A 22,915-nucleotide genomic window follows, 5' to 3' on the forward strand; every position below is an offset into this window, starting at 1 on the left:
GGTTTACATCTTGTGGTGAACCCTCTGTATTTACTCTGGTGAAGTCCACAGTTGTTTTCCGTGGTCTTCCGGGTCTTTTGGTGTTGCTGAGCTCACCAGTGCGTTCTTTCTTTTTAAGAATGTACCAAACAGTTGATTTGGCCACACCTAATGTTTTTGCTATCTCTCTGATAGGTTTGTTTTGATTTTTCAGCCTAACGATGGCGACAGCTGTTTGGACTTCATATTGAGAGTTGACAGCAACAGATTCCAAACACAAATACCATACTTGAAATGAACTCTAGACCTTTTATCTGCTCCTTGTCAATGAAATAACGAACTCCCATGAGGGAATAACATAAACCTGGCCATGGAACAGCTGAGCAGCCAATTGTCCAATTACTTTTGGTCCCTTAAAAAGGGGGGGCCACATATAAAATGTATTGTAATTCCTACACCGTTCACCTGATTTGGATGTAAATACCCTGAAATTAAAGCTGAAAGTCTGCTCTTAAAGCACATCTTGATTGTTTCATTTCAAATCCATTACCACAATGGATTTGAAATGTATTTGGTATACAGAGCCAAAATGATGAAAATTGTGTCAATGTCCAAATATTTATGGACCTGTATGTATGTATGTATGTATGTATGTATGTATGTATGTATGTATGTATGTATGTATGTATGTATGTATGTATATCTCACCCCCAGTGTAACACTCTGCCTGTTGTAGCCAGCGAAGTGCAGGATGCTCTCTGTGGCCATAGCCAGACCAGTGTGCTGGGACAGACCAGACACCCAGTTCTGGTGCTTGTTGAGATACTCCTGAAACACACACAAACGCAGTATATATATTTAAGGTACAAGGAATGATACACTGATATGTTTTATAGTTATTACACTATCATGACAGGGTTGGTTTGTGAGTGTGTGTGTGTGTGTGTGGGACCTCAACATAGAACCGACCTGCAGGTGGGACTTGGTTACAGAGGAGGCCCACTTCATGGCCTCCTTCAAGATCTCCCCACAACGAGCTGCAAAGTCCTTCACTATGCTCTGATGGAGAGAGAGGAGAGAGACAAGGAGAGATTAGAGACAAGGAAAGACAAAGAGAAAGAGGAGAGACAAACCGAGAGGCACACAGAGACATGAAGGGATAACCAGTGAAAAGCAGCCCCCCTGGTGGGGGGCTGCTTTTCCAGGCTCACCTCGCGGGCCTCATAGGTGTCAGGGACGGTGATGCGGTGGGGCGTGTCAGGGATGTCGTAGTACGGCGGGTCCTTATGGATGTCCTGGCCAGACGAAAAGAGAACTGCTGTCAGAACAAACCTAGCCATACATACAGTAGGTGTGCATAGGTGGCTGTGTGTGTGTGCGCGCGTGCGTGTATGTATGTATGTATGTATGTATGTAAGAAAGCTTACATAGACCTAAAACTATGAATACACTACCATTCAAAACGTTTGAGGTCTTTTAGAAATATTCGTAATCTATGAAACATACAAGAGTGCTGGAGAAGCTTCACTGGGGCAAGGCCCCTGGCCCGGATGGCATTAGCCCCAGGGTGCTGAGGAGTTGAGCCACCTAGCTGTGTGGAGTACTCCAGCACTGGTTCAACCTGAGCCTGAGCCTTGAAAGGGTCTCTGAGATGTGGAAGACTTCACAAGGCCACCTTGTCCCAAGGTCACCCTACTGTCCTGAACAACCACAGACCAGTAGCACTTCCATGCCCCGTCATAAAGCCCCAGGAGAGGCTGGTCCTCTCGTACCTCAGCCCCTGGTCGGTACCTTAATGGACCCCCTTAAATTCACCCACCAGCCACCATTGGAGTGGACGATGCCATCATTTATCGGCTCCAGAGGGTGTACTCCCACCTGGATATAGCTGTGTGAGGAGGGAATCGTGTTTTTTTTACTTCTCCAGAACCTTCAACACCATTCAGCTTCGAATGCTGAGGGAGAACATGAGGCCGATGCTGCGGAGCTGTGTCTGACCGTGTGGTGAGCAACACAGGGGCACCCCAGGGGACAGTACCGTGCCCCTTTCTGTTCACTCTTGTACACCCCCGACTTTATAAAACTCTCACACTTGCCACCTGCAGAAGTTCTCGGAAGACACTGCTTTTGTGGGGTGCATCACGGATGGTCAGGAAGGGGAGAATATAGACCTGGTGGGTGACTTTGTTGGGTGGTACAAAAGGGAATTACCTGCAGCTTAACATCACCAAGACAAAGAAGAGGGTTGTGAATTTCGGGTGTATCAGGGTCCCCTCAACCCCAGTTCCCATCCAGGGGACTGAGGGTGAGACAGTTGGGACCTGCAAGTACGTGGGAGTCCACTTGGATACCAGGAAACCAGAATTGTGACGAATGTTGATCAAGGGTGACGTTAAAGTCACACAAATTCAGATTTTACGTTTCATACTGGAGGTCGCATTGACAAATATCAGACCTGTATCCGATTGAAACCACATGTGAAAGTGGCCCAAATCTGATTTGAAAATGTCAGATTCAATGTGCTTTGGACTGTTCACACTCCAAGTAACAGACTTGTATGTGTAACACATGTGTATTTGGGCCACATTCAGCTGCAGTGTGAACATAGCCTATGAAGCATGTACTGCATGTGTACGCGTGTTGAAATGTGCGCGCCCGCCCTGGTACTCACAGCGCTGAGAGACAGAGACAGGGTCTGAAGGATGTCTAGCATGGTCTTCAGCACACGCCCACTCCAGAGCAGGTGAGGGAAGCTGGGATGACAGAGGTGGAAGGGTGGGTGACAGAGTTGATCAAATGACTGCTGATTAGTGGAGTTTGCCGGGGGGGCTGCTTACGTCTCAGCCAATCCAGACAGGTATTTGTCTGCAACTCTGCGGATCCTTTTGTGGGTGTGGTTGAAGTTGACCAATAGAAACTGGGCATGACGTTCCAGTTCCTCCTCGTGCACTTTGGTCTTCGGCTGAATGGGGGGGAGCAGCAAGCGAGGGAGACACACAGAGAGAGAGGGAGATGGAGAAATCAGAGTATTTGGTTTTACAGGCCTCCAAGGTCTTCAGAACATCTGGGTCTGAAGAGGAGTTCTACCTTCTCTGACATCATCTGGAGGAAGACTTCAAACACCTTGTCTCCCACGCAGATCACACACAGCATCATACCTAGGGCAGAAACACACACAGCATCATAGCTAGCTCATGAACACATACACTGCATCATAGCTAGGTCATGAACACATACACTGCATCATAGCTAGGTCATGAACACATACACTGCATCATAGATAGGGCAGACACACTCACACACACACACATTGCATCATAGCAAGGGCATAAACACACAATTAGCCCCAGTAAAACACACATTCAGACACAATGCTGCATACACACACACACACAAACACACACACACACACACACACACACCATCGGAAAAGCCCCCAGCAGCACCATGGGCTGTACAGAAGCACCAGGGCAGCATGGAGGGCTGTCTCATCTCACCAGACTTGTCCTTCTGGATGGCTTTGTCTTCAAAGTAGCGGAACATGACCTGGAACCCATCAGGATCATTGGAGCGCAGCATCCTGTGTGTGTGTGTGTGTGGGAGAGGGATGCTGTTATAGATACAGATACTATCTAGATACAGTCTAGATATAGATCAGATAGATGCTGACCACATTGTGCCTCAGTCTAGATATTATGGACGTGTCGGTGGCACATAATTATGGTTGTCAGCACCTCCATTCAAATACCTGCCACTGGCAAAACAAATCTACACACACTACCCCTGATAGGTAGTTTTCAAGTTTACATTTACATTACATTTAGTCATTTAGCAGACGCTCTTATCCAGAGCGACTTACAGTAAGTACAGTGACATTCCCCCCGAGGCAAGTAGGGTGAAGTGCCTTGCCCAAGGACACAACATCATTTAGCAAAGCCGGGAATCGAACCGGTAACCTTCAGATTACTAGCCCGACTCCCTAACCGCTCAGCCACCTAACATCGCAAGTTACACATTCCAAAATATTTAGCATTCTGGCTTGCTCCATTTTTTCCTGCTACCTTACAGACAATTACTTGAGTAACTTGCTCGCTAGAAAGCTGAAATAAAGTAAATAATGTATTAATTCAGCTATATTAAGCTATAGTATAGTATTGAATAACCATTCAACTCGGGAAATGTTACTCAAAAATGAACATTGTCTCTGCCATTCCTAGAGTGGTCTTTTGGTTTTTAGTGAATAACTGACTAGGTTTCAGTGAATTGTTATTTGTTATTTGATTAGAAATTTGGAAATTACTGCTGACCTTGTGTAATCCAGTCTAGATATAGTGCTTATAGATGCGGACATGTATTCTGGTCTAGATATAGATCTGACAGATGATATTGATCAGATAGAATGCCGACCTCATGTACTCCAGTCTGTATACGGACAGCAGGTATGTGGACATGGCGAAGTCCAGCTTGTTGATGAGGGCGGAGGCTTCGGGGGAGGGGTCTAGCAGATTGATGATGGTGGAGCGCAGGTCGCTGAGCTCCGCCTACAGAACACAACATGAACGACACAGGTTATGTTTTCAACCTAGATTACATTGCAGGTCTTTCAAAGGATGTAAGGGTGTGATTGTGTGTGTATGCATGTGTTCATGTGCTTGCATCTGTGTGTATGAGGGGAGTGCATGTACCGGAGTGACAGTGTCGTTCTTCAGGGCTGAGTTGTACTGCAGCTCTGAGCGGAGGGGCTCCCCGCTGGGAAAGGTTAGGAGAGGAGACTTTGTGGCAATCTCACACACACCCTCATACCACTCCTCTGGCCACAGTCCTGAGGGGGAGGCATGGTGGAGGAGGGAGAGAGAGGGAGGGGTGAGGGGAGGAGAGAGATGTACAGGGTATGGAGGGTGGAGGGGAGACATAACAAGGAAAAAAGAGTAAGATCCGATGTAACCTTTGACCTATGGGACGCTACATTGTGTCTTTCTATATCTTGGTCTCCTTCTTACTACCATTCCCCAACCTCGCACCCCACCCCACCCTTCCACCCCACCCCACCTGAGCCCTCGACCCCACCCCACCCCACCTGAGCCCTCGACCCCACCCCACCTGAGCCCTCCACCCTACCCCACCTGAGCCCTCGACCCCACCCCACCTGAGCCCTCCACCTCACCTGAACCCTCCACCCCACCTGAGCCCTCCACCCCACCTGAGCCCTCCACCTCACCTGAGCCCTCGACAGCGAAGCCCATCACCACTGAATACAACCAGAAATCCCTGAATAACTTCTGGAGGCGGGGCTTAGCCTCTTTGATGGGAGGCAGTCTTCTGGTCAGCTGGGGGAGAAAGAGATGGAGGGGAAGATGTAGGTAGGGGAAAGAGGGAGAGATAGGAGAGTGGGAGATAGTGGAGAGTGGGAGGGAGGGTGGAGAACAGGGTCCATTTAGAAAAACAACAGACTTTTAACAGGAGTTAAATGTTCCAGCTGGCATGTTCCTAGTGAGTCTGCGTGGTGTTTGATCTGCGCTGTTTGTTCAGGGGAAGCCCACATCAAAGTTCAAATGTGGACCTTTCAGATCAGTCTGAAACTGAACAGAACAGACCTAACACACCACATCAATGTACAGGTAAGATATATATATACATATATAGTATTTATACAGAATATCTAAGTAGGACACTGAAAAGCTTCTTAATTTAGAAGACTGTAACTAAGTGTTAACTGACCGAATATTGACTGAGTAGGGAATTTCTAAATGTTGATATTTGTAATTTGTGCTACTCTGTGTTCTGATGTTGGTGACACATCTTCGTCCGCTTCAGGTTCTTCTCTCCTTTCGGCTTTCAGAAACTTGTTCCGTGTCTGACCTCTGACCCTGTCCTGTCTGTCCCTGACCCTGTCCTTTAGGATGAGGCTCCTCATGCTCATCGCTGTGTCCTGCCTGCTGGCTGACCTCTGTCAAGGCGGGATCAAAGATCTGGGATCCCACTTCAGCTCACCCAGCCCCCAGCCTGACCCCAACCCTCGTAGCCTAGGCCAGGGGGGTGCCCTGGAGGGGGCCCAGGATGTGGAAGCCCTGCCCCTGGACTTCCACCAGGAGAACACAGTGACGAGCGACCTTCCTCTGGAGGGCTACGAGGATGAGGACTACATCGACTTTGATAAGATATTGGCAGAGGGAGGGGACGATTACAGGTGTGGGGGTGGAGAGGCACACAACAATCTACACATTCACACAAACAAAGATTATTTGTGAATATCTCATCACGTCCTTGCTATTCAGCCTGTCTTGATGGTAGATCAGAGGCCGTCATCGCAGCTGTTAACCCTAACCACGACCGTAACCACTCACAGTTCCATATTCTATCCTGACAGCGAGGGGGACGAGATAGACGAGATCGCCACGCCGGCCCCAGAGATCGACGTGTTCTCTGAGACAAGGTCCGACCCCAAGGTCCGGCGCGCCCGACTTCTCCGCCTCTTCCACGGCCGCTCGCGCCTCCAGAGGATCAACACCGTCAACGCCCGATTTGGGTTCAACCTCTACCGCAGCCTCCGTAACGACGTCAACCAGAGCGACAATATCTTGCTGGCCCCCGCCAGCATCTCCATCGCCATGGGGATGATGGCACTGGGGGCAGGGCCAGGGACCCACGTCCAGCTCTTTGAAGCCACAGGATTTGCGGATTTCGTCAATGCCAGTCATCACTATGACAACACCACAGTGCACAAGCTCTTCCGGAAGCTGACCCATAGGCTGTTCCGGAGGAACTTCGGATACACCCTGCGCTTCGTCAACGACCTGTACGTGAAGAAGGACGTTCCCATGGAGGCGGGTTTCTCTACGGACAGCAAGGCTTACTACTACGCAGAACCCCAGTCGGTGGACTTCAAAGACCCTGCGTTCCTCAAGATGGCCAACAGACGCATCCTCAAACTCACCAAGGGGCTGATCAAAGAGCCTCTGAAGAGCGTCGACGCCAACATGGCGCTGATGCTCCTCAACTACCTCTACTTCAAAGGTAAGAAAAACCACCCCGCCATGCTAGCTTTAGCCCCCCACTGACAACAGAGATATTCACAGTGCCTAAACGGAAAGGGTCGGTCTTCTTGGGCATGACGGTCAAACTGGTTTGTTGAATGTCGTAGCTCCTAACGCTCACCTCTAAACTGCTCTATTCACCACCCAGCACCTCAAAATTGCTCTGTTCACTGATCAGGCACCTGGGAGAGCAAGTTCCCCAAGGAGGCCACTTACTACAGGAACTTCCGCATGACGGAGAAGACCAATGTGCGGGTTCCCATGATGCAGAACAAGGGCATGTACATGGCGGCAGCCGACCACGAGCTGCAGTGTGACATCCTGCAGGTGAGTCTGGTCCCCGTGCTACTGCTAACATCACAGGGCAGGGGGTCCAAGCCCAGTTGTGCTTGCTGTTGTGGCTGACATTGCTGGGGGACAGGGTTGGTGGTAGGGTTGCCAACTGTCCCGTATTAACTGTCACTTATATTGGGCCTAATTGATTTGTTCCGTATTTTGACTGCTGTGCTGATCTAACCACTGACTGATACAACAGCAACAGTGCTGATCACATTACTTGAGAATGATCACCGACACCTGTCATCATCCAATCACAGCCCCCCCTCACGCGCATCAGTATACGTTAAGTAAATGCGCCAATTAGCTATCATTGTGACAAATGGCTTAAAACATTATACTGTATTCACACAAAACCATACCCGCACTGCTGCGGCAGGCCGCCCTAGTTGGTAGTGGAGAAAACATAGTAATGGTGAATAAAACCAAACATATGCTGAAGCTCCTGGAGGCTGTGAATCTGTCCATCACTGTCCAGCCCAAACTAAGAATAAGAGACAAACTAAGCAGTGCTATTTAAACCCACTAGCACGTACCAATTAAAATCAGCTCGACAACACCAATTAAATCATCTGAGGGGTACCAATTAGTACCACTAAGAGTGTACCATTAACATGTGTTACTTTGTCCCCGAACCAGCTGCCGTACTGCGGGAACATGAGCATGCTGGTAGTCCTTCCCAGGAAGATGTCAGGCATGAGGACCCTAGAGCAGAAAATCTCCCCCACTGTGGTCAACAGGTGGATTAGCAACATGACCAATAGGTGAGCTCATACACACACACACACACACAATCCAATTACACTCATTTCTGAAATAAACATTTAGACTGAAAACCAGGCGTACGGTCATTTCCACAGAAAGCTTGGCATGCATTATTTTGGACGTGAGCGGAGGCTACGATCACATCTCATGTCAACTCACATTGGAGAATTATTAGACCATGTATTCTGACTGGCATAAGATTTCTTCTGCACTCAGATCTGAGCTGATTTCTACGTTAAATGAGGGCCAAAGTATCCACACACATACACACTAATACTTGCACAAAACAACATTGCACGTAAGCAGACCCGTACAGATACCGAAAGTGTGAGTCTTCCTTGGTTTTTAAAGCATATAGATTAGCAATACCTTGACAGAACTAATCCCCCCCCCCCCCCCCCCCCCCAATCCCAGGACACGTGAGGTGGTGTTCCCCCGGTTCAAACTGGAGCAGAGTTACGATCTGATAGACAACCTGAAGGAGATGGGCCTGACCAAGCTGTTCCAGGACAAGGCGGACTTCTCTGGGATGACTTCAGAGAAGATCGGCATCAACTGGGTAAAGAACCAGACTACCATACACTTCCTCACCCTCATGTTCCTACAATAGGCCTCTGAGACCCACTACAACACCATGAAGGAAAGCTCCCAATGTAAAGGATGGTACACGCCTCCGAAGGTCTCTTAGAGCTTCCTACAGCCTCTTCCAGCCTCTCAATGCCACTAACAGCATCTGACCGGCCTCTCTCTGTGTCCCTGTCCAGCTGAAACACCAGGGAACCATCACGGTGAATGAGGAAGGCACGGAGGCAGCAGCGCTGACCCAGGTGGGCTTCATGCCCCTCTCCTCTCAGGTCCGCTTCGTGGTGGACCACCCTTTCCTGTTCCTGGTCTACGAACACCGCACAGATTGCCTGCTTTTCATGGGCCGCGTGGTCAACCCCTCTCAGAGCTAGATCCCCCCCTCCTGCCCGCCTCCCAACCCCCTGCCACCTTCCTCCTCTACCTGCTACTCCTGCCCCTCTTGCCTCTCGTACCCCCCACCTGCCCCTCTTCCCCCATCTGCTCCTCCTACCCCATGCCCCTCCGGGGGAGAGATTTGAGACAGAGAGGGTGTGTGAGAGAGACAAGCAGAGAGCGAAAGAGAGGTAGTGTGTTAGAGAGAGAGAGAGAAAATAGGCAGAGCATGTAGGAGGTAGAGAGAGAGTGTGTGTGTATGAGAGAGGCAGAGAGAAAGAGGCAGAAAGAGTGGCGCAGAGGTAGAGCTTGTGAGTTAGTGTTATTTGCAGTCAGATGTTAGAACCTGATGTTCTAAAACAATGTGTCATCACTGAAACAACACCAACGTAAGTTTGAGACAGCGTAAACAAATAAAGAAATGGGTTCAGGGTGAAAACAAACATGGAATCAAGATGTTCTTAGCAACAGCATTATAATGTTACGTCTTTGAATTATGTTGATATGATTTCTGTATTATATTACAAATATAAAAAGGTTATAGACGGGGTATCCACTCAGTGCTTCTGTGAGACATATATTCATCTCTGAACTTTGGTAGTAGAGCAACAAACACCACAAGCAACTCAGTGACATTGAGTTGCAAGCAGAGTCAATATTTATCTCTGAAGTTAAACACTAACCAAATGCAACTAAGATTCCCGTAATGGAGAAAGGAGGATATGGACATGCTCAGTGTCTACATTCTCATTTCATGGACTATATAATGGTCAAGACGCATCTGGTGATTCACTCTGCAGACAAAAACGTACTTTGATTCTTAACAACTCACCCACACATACACTGTTCTGGTACTGACTGTTCATCTATGCTAGAGCGGCTGTAGGTTTGAACATGAACTCAGATGGAATTTGGAGAGATTGAGGCAGAAACGTTAAGAAAAGTATGCACAGCACATATCCTATATTGTAAAACTTGTGGATGTGAAACCTGTCGTCGATTGTATGCAAAACCACTTATTGTGTATAGTCTCAAATATATTAGATTTGTGTAATAGAATACGAAATTAATAATTTACTCATTACAATTTACAGCTACCGTTTAATGGATCCTTACGGACTCTTGGCCTGCATGTGAGCAGATAGGTTTCCTGTACTGTATATAGGGCTGGGCGATATAGCTGAAAAGTGTCTTGATGCTATTTTTTCATTTCAGCTGATTTCAATAACTAGAGAATCATTTTAACAACCTATTCTTGAAATAGACCAGGACAATAAAAAAAAATCAGTCAAGCTATTTTCTAATGGCTACTGATGAAGTATCAATTACGACACATTTTTCAATCGTTTTATTGCCCCGGCCTATGTTTGAGTCTGTGTGTGAGAAGGTGAGGCGTATGTGTGACAGTAGACCGCTGGCTGCCCTGTGTTGAGTCACTCACCACAGCGATGACCGGGATGAGCACCCCCAGGTTGCCGGCACTGCTAGAGGCCTGGAGAAGGAGGAACCAGAGTTACGACAACCTCTACTAATGAGAGGAAGGGAGGAACGATCGGTCGATTGACCGTTTCATCGAGTGTGTGTTTGCCTGGGTGTCTGAGCGTGTATGTGTGAGCATTAGTGTGTGCGACTGGCACAAGAGTGTCTGTGAGCATGTTGTGTTGATGCGTGTGCGTGGCATGCACGCATGCGCGCGTCTGTGCAAACACCTTCAGCGCGGGGCCTTTGTCTGGGGCCCTTTCGCTGGCCCTCTTGCCCTCCAGCCCCAGCTGGACAAACAGCTCCAGCAGATTCACCATCAGCTCATCCACCAGCGGCTCCCCCTGCAGGTTGGCCGCGATGTTGGCCAGAGCGTTGATCACAGCCAGCGAACAGTGTCTAGGGACGCAACACACACACACGCGGACACAGGCACGCAGTTGGCATTACACACGTACTCAAACGGATATTACAATTCGACACACACACACACACACAATGCGAGATGGGTGGATGGTCCAGAGATTCCCAGCAGACCTGTATCCATGGTCTCTGTAGTCTTTGGTGGCAGAGTAGACCACAGAGCTGGCCTTCACACTGATCTGCTGGAACAGGTTCCATACCTCCTGGTAGATGTACAGCTGGGGAGAGAAAGAGTGGGAACATGCTGAGGAATCTGGGGAATGCTGTGTGTTGGGGTTGGCGAGTGTCCGTGGGGTTGGGCTTGGGGGGGGGTCTGTGTGTGAGTGTGTTTGCGTGGATCTGTGATCATGCGTGAGGGGCCTGAGTATGTATGCGTGTGTGTGTGCGCGCATGTCTTACATTCCCAGTGATGACCATGCAGCCCAGCTGGTCAACGATCAGCACGTCGAGCTGCGATGGCGGCTGACAGAACTTCTGCTGCAGGATCTGGAGGATGGGCTCCATCACCCGGGGCGTGTCTCTCAGAGCCACTGCCATGTGGCCCAGTGCCCGGATGGTGTGGTCCGGGATCAGGTGGGCGTCCCTGGTGGGAGGGATGGACAGAAGGGGGAGCCATCAATCACTCTGCCTCATGTTAGATGTGGACGGGGGTGGCGGCTGGTGGTGTTTACTTGTCGTTCTCCTGGGAGATGTAGAGGCGGTTGGACAGGCTTGCGAGGAACGCCTCAACTATGACTGGGTCCATGGTGAGGCCTGCCTTCAGAGACCTGTGAGGATCGAGAGAGAATATGTCCCATATTGTATGATTGATTTCTAACAGCAGGACCAGTGGGAGGAGCAGGGCATTTCTCTGACCTGCAGATGTTGTCAATAGAGATGTCCCGGAGCTGCTCGTACATAGATGGCTGGTCCTTCCTGTTGGACAGCAGGTTGAAGCTGGACTGGGAGTGTTCATTAATCACATTGATCCTGATCTCACCAGTCCCTGGGGGTGTGAGGAAGGGAGAAAAAAGAGTTGGAGAGAAGAGGAGGAGAAGGGAGGGAGAGTTCACATGTAACAGCCGACAGGACAAGCAGATGTTCCATAATGTCACACGACCAGTCTAGTGGTTACAGTAGCAGGCCTGGTCAGGACTGCAGGGCAAATCAATCACTTGGATGTGATGTGTTCATGGACGAACTGGGCACATCAATATCAGCAATGCCATTCTTCAGTGGACTACAGTATAAGGCATCAGTTCACTGTGCAGGGAACTCTCGTTACTTCGTGGTACCGGTGGGGGTTGCCATAGTTACCCAGCTGTACAGGCCATGGGTATTGTAGTTATCTAGCTGTACCGGCCAGGGTTACCAGTGACCTTGCTGTATCAACAGGGGTTGCCATAGTTGCCTGTGCTGTACCGGCTGTGTTTGCTACAGGTACCTGTGCTGTACTGGCTGTGGTTGTCATTGGTACCTGTGCTGTACTGGCTGTGGTTGTCATAAGTACCTGTGCAGTACTGGCTGTGGTACTTGTAGAGCTTGACAAGGACGGGGGAGGGCACCACCAGGAAGTCTCTCAGGGAGGTGGTGGTGGAGTGTGCAACCACAGGGAACCTCTCACACAGGCGGCCCAGACCCTGGAAAACACACACACACACACACACACACACACACAACCTAAAATTACAGCAATTAGCTCTCCGGCTCTGCCATCTCTCTATCGACAGCAAAGAGAGTTGATCCAGCTAACAAGCGGCCCCCCTGCTAACATTCATTTAGTGGACGCTTTCATCCACAGTGAACCTGTTACCTCTTTATCAGCAGTCAAATGCTATACCACTGATAGATACCCATCTATAAGCCTGCTATCATCCAAGAGACTACATCCAGCAGTGGGCAGAGGGGTGGTCTACCTGCAAGCAGCAGATGAGCAGGGGCATGTGGGCGATGATGACCTTGCTGGAGGTTTTGGACTGCAGCTTCTCAGACAGCTTGGTGCACAGGTTCTCAGCACCTACACCCCCACAAGGCCAGAGAGGGTAGAGGAAGAAAGGAAGAGGAAGGGATCAGAATGAAGCTACCGCAGTCGACCTAAGGACGCGGTCTTGTCATATGTCTTCATTTAAGATTCGTATATGTTTAGTGTTTGCACCTCCCCACAGTAAATTCCGTGTTTGTATAACATACATGGCGAATAAACTGAATTCTGATTCTGATATGACCCTAGCACAAGTTGCAGACAGGGTTGGGGTCTAAACACATAGAGGATCAGATTATATGGGTGTAGTCTGATGAACCCCTGGTACACAGTATGACCTAGGGAGGGCACCGCCCCAACTTTCTGTCATCCTCCCTCGCCTATACCTTCCGGTCATCCTCCCTCACCTTGTCATCCTCTCTCACCTATACATTCCTGTCATCCTCCCTCAACCATCCTTCCTGTCATCCTCCTTCAACTTTACCTTCCTGTCATCCTCCTTCAACTTTACCTTCCTGTCACCCTCCCTCACCTTTATCTTCCTGTCATCCTCCCTCACCCTGTCACCCTCCCTCCCCTTCCTGTCGTCCTCCCTCACCCTGTCACCCTCCCTCCCCTTCCTGTCGTCCTCCCTCACCCTGTCACCCTCCCTCCCCTATACCTTCCTGTCGTCCTCCCTCACCCTGTCACCCTCCCTCCCCTATACCTTCCTGTCGTCCTCCCTCACCCTGTCACCCTCCCTCCCCTATACCTTCCTGTCGTCCTCCCTCACCCTGTCACCCTCCCTCCCCTATACCTTCCTGTCGTCCTCCCTCACCCTGTCACCCTCCCTCCCCTATACCTTCCTGTCGTGCTCCCTCACCCTGTCACCCTCCCCTATACCTTCCTGTCGTCCTCCCTCACCCTGTCACCCTCCCTCCCCTATACCTTCCTGTCGTCCTCCCTCACCCTGTCACCCTCCCTCCCCTATACCTTCCTGTCGTCCTCCCTCACCCTGTCACCCTCCCTCCCCTATACCTTCCTGTCGTGCTCCCTCACCCTGTCACCCTCCCCTATACCTTCCTGTCGTCCTCCCTCACCGTCACCCTCCCTCCCCTATACCTTCCTGTCGTCCTCCCTCACCGTCACCCTCCCTCCCCTATACCTTCCTGTCGTCCTCCCTCACCTTGCTCGTCCTTGACGGCCCAGACCATGAGGTCCACGCAGGCGGCGTTGGCCTGGCAGCGCAACTTGAGCGGGCTGGGCTCTCCGAACGTGGCGTCGGAGGTGTGCAGGACCCGCTGCAGCTCCGACTGGCTGCTGCTGAACTGCTCCAGGACAAAGTCATGCACCTCCCTCACAAAGTCAGGCTGCAGGGCTGGAAGGGGTGTTACACACACACTAATAAACACACCACCTCCATCCCAAAGAGCTATGAGGGGCGGGAGACAGGAGACAGAAAAGAGAGCGGGGAAGGGAGGGGAGGGCTTCATCCCGGCTTGTCTTACCCGTCATGTTGTAGAGGGTGTCTCTGAGCATCTTGAATATGCAGACGTACAGGGGGTCACTGAAGGCTTTGTAGAACAGGCTGGTCCCAGGGTTGGTCTGACAGCACAAACACACCGACATCCTCATCTATACTCGACACTTTAGAACACAAGCACATGTGTGCGACAACCCACCTATACACACAGTAGGTGTTCGTGCTCACCTCTGTGAACTCGGTCACCATGGTGTCCAGGGTCTTCAGGAACGAGTCTGACACTAAGCTCTTCACCTGGAGGACATCAACACTCATTAAGAAGCCCTGCCCTGGAGTACCTTGTTCTGTGCAGTTCTGTCCTGTGTATGGTGTTGTCCAGTTTTGTACTGTGTACTGCGTATTGTGTTGTGTAATATTGTACTGCGTATTGTGTTGTGCAGTATTGTCCTGTGTCATGCGTGTTATATTGTATGAAGTTGTAATGTGTGTTGTGTTGAGATGTACTGTGTGTTGTGTTGAGTTGTACTGGGTTGTGTTGAGTGGTACTGTGTTGTTTGTGCTATGTTGTACTGTGCAGGATTATGGTTGTGTACCATGCCTAGCAGGCGTCGCAGCAGGTCTACAGGTACTTCAACCTCCCTCGCTCCTGCCCCCACGAAGGCCGGAGACGCAGAGAAGCTGGAGCTGACCGTGCAGAAGTAGTAGTCAGGATCCACGCTGCTGTTGTCTGGTCGGTAGCACCCTGGAGGGGAGGGGGTGGAGGTTAGCGTTCAGGCCTGAAACACACCACATATACACGCACACACTCATTCCTTGCCTTCACCTTCAAAGTAGTGTGGTCCAGGAGTGGTAGGGGAGACAGGGGAGGGGCCCCCCGGGTCGGGGGCGGAGCCGTTGCGCTTGCGGAGCGTGTCGCTCTGGCATGCTGTCAGCAGGGAGGAGGGCAGGATGGAGCGGAAGTCATTGAAGGACCTCCTTCGCACTGCCTCCGTCTCCTCGGTAACCAGGGGCGCCTGGGGGCGGTCCTTGGGAAACAGCTTGGACAGCAATGACTCCTCCGTGTTGCTGTAGCGACCGAAGGCCCTCATCACGCCCAGGAGGCAGGGGACGACGTACCTGCACAGGTAGACTGAGGGGGGTTGGGGGGGGGGATGTCAGGGTGAGGCGTTCAAGTAAAAGTTTGTGCGTGTATGTCTGTGCTTACCTTTTTCGTAATTGTCAGGCGTCTGGCATATGTCCTGAAGTCCCTGCATTACATCCATCACAGCCTCCAGGATCTACAGTCACGACACACACAGAGTTGACTGCACTCTTTATCTCCACAGGGTGGTCTAGAGCAAATCTGGGATCAGGTTTTAGGAGGTGTTCTGCAGAATGGGCTATGAGGCAACGTGCGTTGTCTGACCTGGAGTCTGCTGCCAGGGTCTCTCTGGGCCACATCACACAGCAGTGTCACCAGGCAGAAGCTGAAGGTCTCTGCAACTGGGAGCCACCCTGAGGGGACACAGAGAAAGAATTGTGACACACACACACACGGAGGCCACCCTGAGGGGACACAGAGAGAGAACTGTGACACATATACCTACAAGCACATTTAACGGCTGTAGTCGCGTAGACCGTCAGTTTTGCTTCCTACCGATCTTTACCAACACCGGGCTTCGGACTTGGGCCCTCTGACCTACGAGCGCGACCACTAACCAGCTACGCCACCAAAAATCTAGTTCTTCGCTGGCGTGGGGGACTGTATTTAAACTGATGAGGAGTAAGTTTAGTCACCTCGGCTACACACACCTACAAGGGGGCCATTCTGAGGGGGACAGAGAGAGACACACACTCAAGCTCACACGAACGCACCCACAGGGAGCCACTCTGAGGGGAAGATGCACACACACAGAGACAGAGAGACAGAGAGAGAGAATCCTCACACGCTCAGATACACACCATCTTGTCTCATGTGCCAGCCCACACACTTCAGCACCAACAAGCACATGGAATCCGTGCCAAAAGTGTTTCTCGCAAGGCTGTGTTTATACAGAGTAAATCATAGCGGCTACACCCTGGCATGCACACACCAAAATCACACACAAATAGCAGACACACACACACACCAACAGAAGACACACCAACAGAGAGATTATGGAGTCGCTGAAGGCACAGTGACCCACAGCAGCAGACAATCCAGGGATTGAATTCTCCTCTGGTAGGACCCGAGTGCTATGACACGTTAAGAGGCTTGTCATACCGTTCCCTCTCCTTCTGGAGTTTTCCTCCAGCCACTGGACCCGGGGAATCCCCCTCAACAGACCCAGCAAGTAGGGAACAACCAAGTCTTTGTGCTGCAAGGGACAAAGCAAAACATTACACTCACAAACAAGCCACAGTACATAAGTTTACTTATCTTGCAACACAGTGGTATGCCGAGAAACACAGTACACAGCCTTATTCTAAAACACACTCTGCTCATGTTAGAGGATAAGAACTTAAATCGCAAGGCAATCCCTCAAACACACACCTATTGTTCAGCTTCCAATTTACATACTTGGGTTTGTTGCATACATCCACAATCTATTTTATTTTATTGTTTTATTACTGTAGGTGTATACACAACTGTAATGTATTGGCATTATAGTGGAAGTAGAGACAGAGCAATGAATCAACACACCACCTTCTGGCGCTGCAGGGAGAGTTATCAGCTTAACCAGCCAGCACAAGGGATGAAACAGATTACAGTAATGAGCTTATCACCAGGATACCTGTGGAATGGAAGGGACTGTAGTTGGAGGAGAGAGACCCTCAACCCAGCTACTTTCTCCTCAGCCCAGCCACCTTCCCCTCAGCCCAGCCACCTTCCCCTCAGCCCAGCCACCTTCCCCTCAGCCCAGCCACCTTCCCCTCAGCCCAGCCACCTTCCCCTCAGCCCAGCCACCTTCCCCTCAGCCCAGCCACCTTCCCCTCGGCCCAGCCACCTTCCCATCGGCCCAGCTACCTTCCCCCCAGTCCTCAGCCCAACTACCTTCCCCTCAGCCCACCACCCACCTGCAGGTCAGACTCCACCAGGAACACAGCGATCGCGATGACAGCGTCTCTCCGACGAGCATCCAGCGTGAACACGCCTCTCGACTCCACGGGGCACATGCATTGTAGCTTCTGGACCTGAGGGAGCCCAGGGGTGAACACATACACACACACACATGCAGGTCAGGAACAAGCCAAATTGGGAAATTGGTGGGCAGGATGAAGAATATAGAGAAGTTCCAATGCTGGCAACCATTGAGTTGTGGATTACATATGTAAAAATAGATAAATTATTTGTCTATTTAGTGTTTTTATGAGGACATTTCTTTCTGGAGTGAAGTTAATGTTGTACAATGAATCGATGCTGCGATTCAGTTCTACCGCGCAGTTAAACCTGCAATTCCATCTGACTACAGACAGAGACTCCCAATGTTTAAGAACAGTTTGAGAACTAGTTGGAAATGTGTGGCAGAAAAGCTGTCCATAGGGCGCTGAGTTACTGAGAGAAGCTGAGTGGGTGATAACTCGGCGTAGAACCTGTTTGACTGCAGTGCGCAATACTTTTAAGGCAGTGTAGCACAGCTCATTCAGCGATCTCTACAAGATCCTCTTTTTTGTTATAGAATGTTTTTGTTATTGTCAATGTCACTGAATCATTCATTCAGGAAGACAGGTGACATTTCTCGGGAAATTATTGCACTGCGTGATAAGAGCAATGAGCAAACGTTCCACGTAGACGCCTTTCAACTGTATTACTGAACCAAACACCGCCGTCTGTGCGGAAGCGACGTGCATTCAAACGCTCTTTCAAACAACTTCTGTTCCTAGCTATTAGACTAACTGTTAACTGACGGGTGACTTCTGAGACATTTTTCTTACCTTTTCGAGTGGCGTAGGTTTGTTTGCCGCCAAAGAACGAGCTAGTGACAGTACTGTGTTGAAGTAGAACCCTCTGGTTACACCTCCATGTACCGACATGTTTACCCCAGCATCAACACCAGAGAACAGAGAGGAGAGGTGAGGGCTGGCGGAGACAGCGCCGCAGTACGGCAACACTGGTGGCACAATCAGCGCAACGCAAAAACACACACAGCTGTGATATTTGAAGGAAAAGTGGGGGCTGCAGTATTTTGAACCCTGTGATCCGATTAGCAAATTTTCTCTCTGAAATATGTAGTTCACCTAATCTGATTGACATAGGTTGACATAGGTTGACATAAGACATTCCTTTGTTCACACATGGCATCTCAACACACAAAATACATTTGTGAAATGCCATTACATTTGGGGTATTTTATTGAACTTGTGTTCCCGGTTTAAAATTACGGTTAATTTGTCAAGAAATGAATGTGAGAGACTACAGTAAATTCAGTTTAAAATGTGTCAGATAGACACACTTCCTGTCTCAGACCCCGCATGCGTGTTCATCAGAGTAGCCAAAAATTCATACAGTCTGCTTTTATTTTCCTCACAATGTTTTATGAGCTCAAGTCAATGAGGACAATAAGCTTTAGCAAGTAACTTAAATTGTTTTAATGTTCACACGAACTAAATAAACAATTCACTCATTTTGAATGAGATAAATAAACAGAATGGGGCGCCCATCTAAAGTAACCCGGCGCACCGGCGGGCCATTAGTAGCTCGAAAACTGTAGATCACAGATTGTCACTTGCGACGTCACGCAACGTGACAGGAAGTAGTTCATGCTTTGTAACCAGCTGATAAAACGACAACACTCTGCCAGACGCTGATCAAAGGTTTACAAAGGTAACTTCAAACCAGTTCCAATGTAATGTATGTTAAATAGACAAATGTCAGTTTGTCAAGCAGTGTAGAGTTATCTAGGGATGGGCGAACGATGCCTTGTGTGTGTGTCAGTGCCATACGTCCCATCCCTAGAGTTATCCAACTACCTTTGCTAGGTAGCTACATGGAAGGTTCCGTTGCCAGAGTTGGCTTTTGCTAGTTCGTCAGTGTCTACTGGAACGTTGGTCGCATTTTAAGGCTTATATTATAAAATGAAGTTAGTGATAAGGCCCCCATGTGTGTGTCCGCATCTTTACTTATACATGGGGTTACAACAGGACTCGCTCAACTTTTTAGCAACTGTAAACAGTAGGGGATGTCAGGGTGCTTCTCTAGCTTAGCTTACTACAAGCTAGCTAGAAGTAGATAACGTTAGTCGATAACTTACACCAAATACTAGCTAAAGTCAGGCTCAGGCATGCTCTCCACCTGAAGAGACAATGAATGGCGTTCTTTTAGCTGCACGCTGTTGTTTTGTATTCGTTAAGGAATGTCAGAGCTGACTGGCTCATGTGCATGTCATTAAGCATAAACGCCGAAAATGTGCCTTATTTAGTTTAGTGTAACTGGCCAGCTTTGTCTACAGCCGTACCACTATCTATCCAACACAGATCTCTCTCTCTCTCCCTCCCCCCCCCTCCCCCCCCCCCAAAGATGGCGTACCCCAAGTCCCATAACCCCTTTGCAGATGAGGAGGAGGAGGAAAGCGGGTCAAGCGGGGGGTTTGACGACCCAAGTTACCGTGGGCTGAGTGAGGCGGAGAGGAAGCAGAGATACTTACAACAGGAAGTGATGCACACAGCCAAGTCCGCTGTTGACAGCAGTCAGCGCTCCCTGGCTCTCATCTACGAGTCTGAGAAGATGGGCGTTGAGACTGCAGAAGTACTGTTTCTTTCTGGCTCAGAACAGTACACATTGTTCATTAGTCACACTACACAGAGCATCTCTGTAAACTTCAGGGATCCATTTCTTTGTTCATCTCACTGGGATACTAAACAGCACCATCAAGAGTTCTCCTAACTGTAACTCCTCTCTTCCGATTTCAAACCCTCCCTTTTTCTCTCTCTCCCCTTCTCTCTTTCTACCCCTTTTTCTGTAGGAATTGATGCGTCAAGGAGAGGCTCTGAAAAGGTCTGAGCGGATGGTGGACAACATGGACCAGGACCTGAAGACCAGCCAGAAACACATCAACAGCATCAAGAGCGTGTGGGGAGGTCTAGTGAATTACTTTAAGGCCAAGCCCGAGACCAAGCCAGAGCCGGAGCAACCTCCTTCCTACCAGGCGAGCGACAAGTAAGACTTTCAGATTCTAGTAAGACTTTAACCCACGCTACACACACTAAAGCAAACACACTTTGCCCGGCTTTAACACTGTCAGGTTGACCTACGACCTCTAACTGACCTCCTGTCCATTTAGCGTCAGCAGAGCCTGATTGATAGTTGACAATAGTTCCCACAAAATACATCAACACAAACTATTACCTATTTAACTCCTACCTCCTCCTTTTAGATTGCAGAATGCCCTTGGCAGTAGTAAACAGCATGAGGACAAATACCAGGCCTGCCACCCCAACCTGAGGAAGCTTGACAATGAAGGTACAAGGCCGGAATGCAACCACGCAATGACATGTCAGTGACGATGAGGAAGATGATGATTATGGTTGAACATATGTAAAGGCCTTAGTTAGATGGAACCTTTGCGATGTTGATCTTTTTGCAAGGGTTTGGTGCCTCCGCGTCGGTGGATGATGGCTCGTCCAGGAGGAACGGCCACCCTCAGAACCAATACCTCCAGAATGCTCACAAGACTCTGGACAACAACCTCGGTAACAATGTCCTCCCTGGTCTACACAAACACACACACATGCCAGTGTTACAGCATGTCTTTACACTCAACACCTGTGTTTATATAAAACTTTTTTAGAACCGTAAGACGTTACAAACCAACAAAATGCCACATCACTGTGTAAACATTAATCAGATGATATTAATCAATTTTTTAATTTATTTATAGAGCATTTTTAAAAACAACCATGTTTGACCAAAGGCTGTACACAATGTAAAATAATCATTGCAGAAAAATAAAGCATACAACAATGTAGATGAAGGTACAGAAATGAAAAGATCTGTTTACAATGCTTAAGGAATAATAAAAGCCAAAGCAGAATAAATAAATAACTCTTTAGAGCAGATTTAAAGGTTGAAATAGAGGGTGTCAATCTGATGTGAAAGGGTAAGTCACAGTGGACCAGGCTATCATCACAATATTAGATGAAGGCTTCCTCACACTTTTCACTTGACATGTCGCCCCCGTCCCCCTCCAGATGAGATGTCAATGGGCCTGGGCAGGTTGAAGAGTTTGGGACTGGGTCTCCAGTCTGAGATTGAGGACCAGGACGTCTCTCTGGACAAACTCCTGGGGAAGGTTGACAAGATGGACCTGAAGATCAACAACACCAACCAGCAGTTAAAAAACCTCAAATGAAAAAACACTCAGGACGGACTGACACAGATCAAAGACCGACTGACCTATCTGCCTATCTATCTGCCTACCTGGGTTCTATATTCCTGTACCATAAACTCCCTATCTTGGATTTAGATGTCTGTAAATTGTATTGCTTTCAGTCATTCTTATGAACAAGTAAGCCATGATAATTTATTTTACAGATGGAATATCTATACATCCACTCATTTGATAAGACTGACATGACATTTTCCCCCATATGTAAAGTTACCAATGTCTCTGGTCTGTGTTTTCTGGTATAAATATGCTGCAGTCACAGCTGTTCTGTAGTGGAACGATTCTGGATTGTATCACTCTGATGTACACATACCCAGCTTCTCTGTAATCATTGGCATAGCCAGAAGGCGTCAGGAGGCGTACTGTCTGTAGTCCACCTCCCGGTCCTCTTTCCCATTATTACAGGGAAAGCAGTTAGATATGGTTGCCATTGTGTTGTCTCTATCCTCTCCTTATTGGATCATCGATGTGATGAAGTATAAGAAGAACCACACGTTTAGGCCTCTAGAAGCCTCCAGACCATTTGCCTTATGTAATCTGTTTAGAGGCTTGTGTGATTGAGGATGATGTCGAACTGTCACACTTAGAATTATGAACTTAAGTGCAGTTATTCTATGGAAATTGCTGCTTCAAACTGATCCACTTCTATACCTACATTTTATGGAAATATCTATCTTCATTCGATGTTTATTTCTTAATGTCTGTTTATTTTGTTTGTTTGCTGTGTTGGATGTAACATGGATAATGGTTTGTGTGGATAACAAGCTCCACAGGCTAAATTATTCAGATTCGTCTATGTTACCGTGGTTGTAGGCTACGTCATTTAAGTACCTGATGTAGATTAAAAAGCCAAATCACACAAACCTCAGTAGACTTGTTACCTTATTGTCTGTATTTCTATAATTACACTAATAGATGTAATCTAAAATAAACTTTGTATACAACTGTTGGGAGTATTTTAAGTTGAGATGAAACGAGAGGAGGCATGATGAGATGACGAGTTGAGTAGTCTTACTGCTTTTTTGGACTTCCTCAAACTGGTCCCAACGTTTAGACTGAAAATTATGATCGTCCACTACTTAAATTGTCAGGATGGATACACAAAAGCTGAATCCCAAAGAACAGAAAAACTGCCTAACGTCGGAACATATCTCATGCTCACAGAGCGTGAAATCCC

General features: G+C 48.7%; 3 protein-coding genes across 4 annotated transcripts in view; 2 read left to right on the forward strand and 1 right to left on the reverse strand.

Annotated features, from left to right (window-relative positions):
* LOC134012298 (phosphatidylinositol 4-kinase alpha-like) overlaps positions 1–18,482 on the reverse strand; it is a 35,168-nt gene extending 16,686 nt beyond the window's left edge. Inside the window, exons 1-29 of one of the 2 annotated variants that reach the window (XM_062452089.1) lie at positions 18,290–18,482; positions 17,432–17,548; positions 16,638–16,731; positions 15,801–15,889; positions 15,600–15,672; positions 15,219–15,524; positions 14,989–15,137; positions 14,624–14,689; positions 14,421–14,517; positions 14,099–14,290; positions 12,869–12,969; positions 12,463–12,592; positions 11,829–11,958; positions 11,645–11,740; positions 11,373–11,556; positions 11,088–11,191; positions 10,781–10,949; positions 10,513–10,563; positions 5,211–5,306; positions 5,126–5,138; positions 4,665–4,801; positions 4,387–4,520; positions 3,477–3,559; positions 3,067–3,137; positions 2,817–2,941; positions 2,651–2,732; positions 1,191–1,274; positions 949–1,038; positions 688–807 (exon numbers count right to left, since the gene is read on the reverse strand). In XM_062452089.1, the coding sequence (XP_062308073.1) occupies positions 688–807; positions 949–1,038; positions 1,191–1,274; positions 2,651–2,732; positions 2,817–2,941; positions 3,067–3,137; positions 3,477–3,559; positions 4,387–4,520; positions 4,665–4,801; positions 5,126–5,138; positions 5,211–5,306; positions 10,513–10,563; positions 10,781–10,949; positions 11,088–11,191; positions 11,373–11,556; positions 11,645–11,740; positions 11,829–11,958; positions 12,463–12,592; positions 12,869–12,969; positions 14,099–14,290; positions 14,421–14,517; positions 14,624–14,689; positions 14,989–15,137; positions 15,219–15,524; positions 15,600–15,672; positions 15,801–15,889; positions 16,638–16,731; positions 17,432–17,548; positions 18,290–18,388 (3,282 nt within the window). In that variant the 5' untranslated portion in view covers positions 18,389–18,482. Of the gene's footprint in view, positions 1–687; positions 808–948; positions 1,039–1,190; positions 1,275–2,650; positions 2,733–2,816; positions 2,942–3,066; positions 3,138–3,476; positions 3,560–4,386; positions 4,521–4,664; positions 4,802–5,125; positions 5,139–5,197; positions 5,307–10,512; positions 10,564–10,780; positions 10,950–11,087; positions 11,192–11,372; positions 11,557–11,644; positions 11,741–11,828; positions 11,959–12,462; positions 12,593–12,868; positions 12,970–14,098; positions 14,291–14,420; positions 14,518–14,623; positions 14,690–14,988; positions 15,138–15,218; positions 15,525–15,599; positions 15,673–15,800; positions 15,890–16,637; positions 16,732–17,431; positions 17,549–18,289 lie in introns of both variants that reach the window. The other variant, XM_062452088.1, reaches the window with a different exon arrangement.
* Positions 5,441–10,406, forward strand: serpind1 (serpin peptidase inhibitor, clade D (heparin cofactor), member 1). The gene is made up of 7 exons (XM_062452090.1): positions 5,441–5,597; positions 5,879–6,166; positions 6,347–6,993; positions 7,192–7,340; positions 7,989–8,113; positions 8,529–8,673; positions 8,879–10,406. The coding sequence occupies exons 1-7, from the start codon at positions 5,590–5,592 to the stop codon at positions 9,068–9,070; spliced, it is 1,554 nt and encodes a 517-aa protein (XP_062308074.1). The 5' UTR covers positions 5,441–5,589; the 3' UTR covers positions 9,071–10,406.
* Positions 18,483–19,079: 597 nt separating the features above from the next.
* Positions 19,080–22,606, forward strand: snap29 (synaptosome associated protein 29). The gene is made up of 6 exons (XM_062452085.1): positions 19,080–19,178; positions 19,872–20,099; positions 20,317–20,510; positions 20,728–20,813; positions 20,939–21,043; positions 21,542–22,606. Exons 2-6 carry the CDS (start codon positions 19,872–19,874, stop codon positions 21,700–21,702), a joined length of 774 nt encoding a protein of 257 aa, XP_062308069.1. The 5' UTR covers positions 19,080–19,178; the 3' UTR covers positions 21,703–22,606.
* Positions 22,607–22,915: the final 309 nt, after the last annotated feature.

Source organism: Osmerus eperlanus, chromosome 25 (genome assembly GCF_963692335.1).
Source record: "Osmerus eperlanus chromosome 25, fOsmEpe2.1, whole genome shotgun sequence".
In the NCBI taxonomy this organism is placed as follows: domain Eukaryota; kingdom Metazoa; phylum Chordata; class Actinopteri; order Osmeriformes; family Osmeridae; genus Osmerus; species Osmerus eperlanus.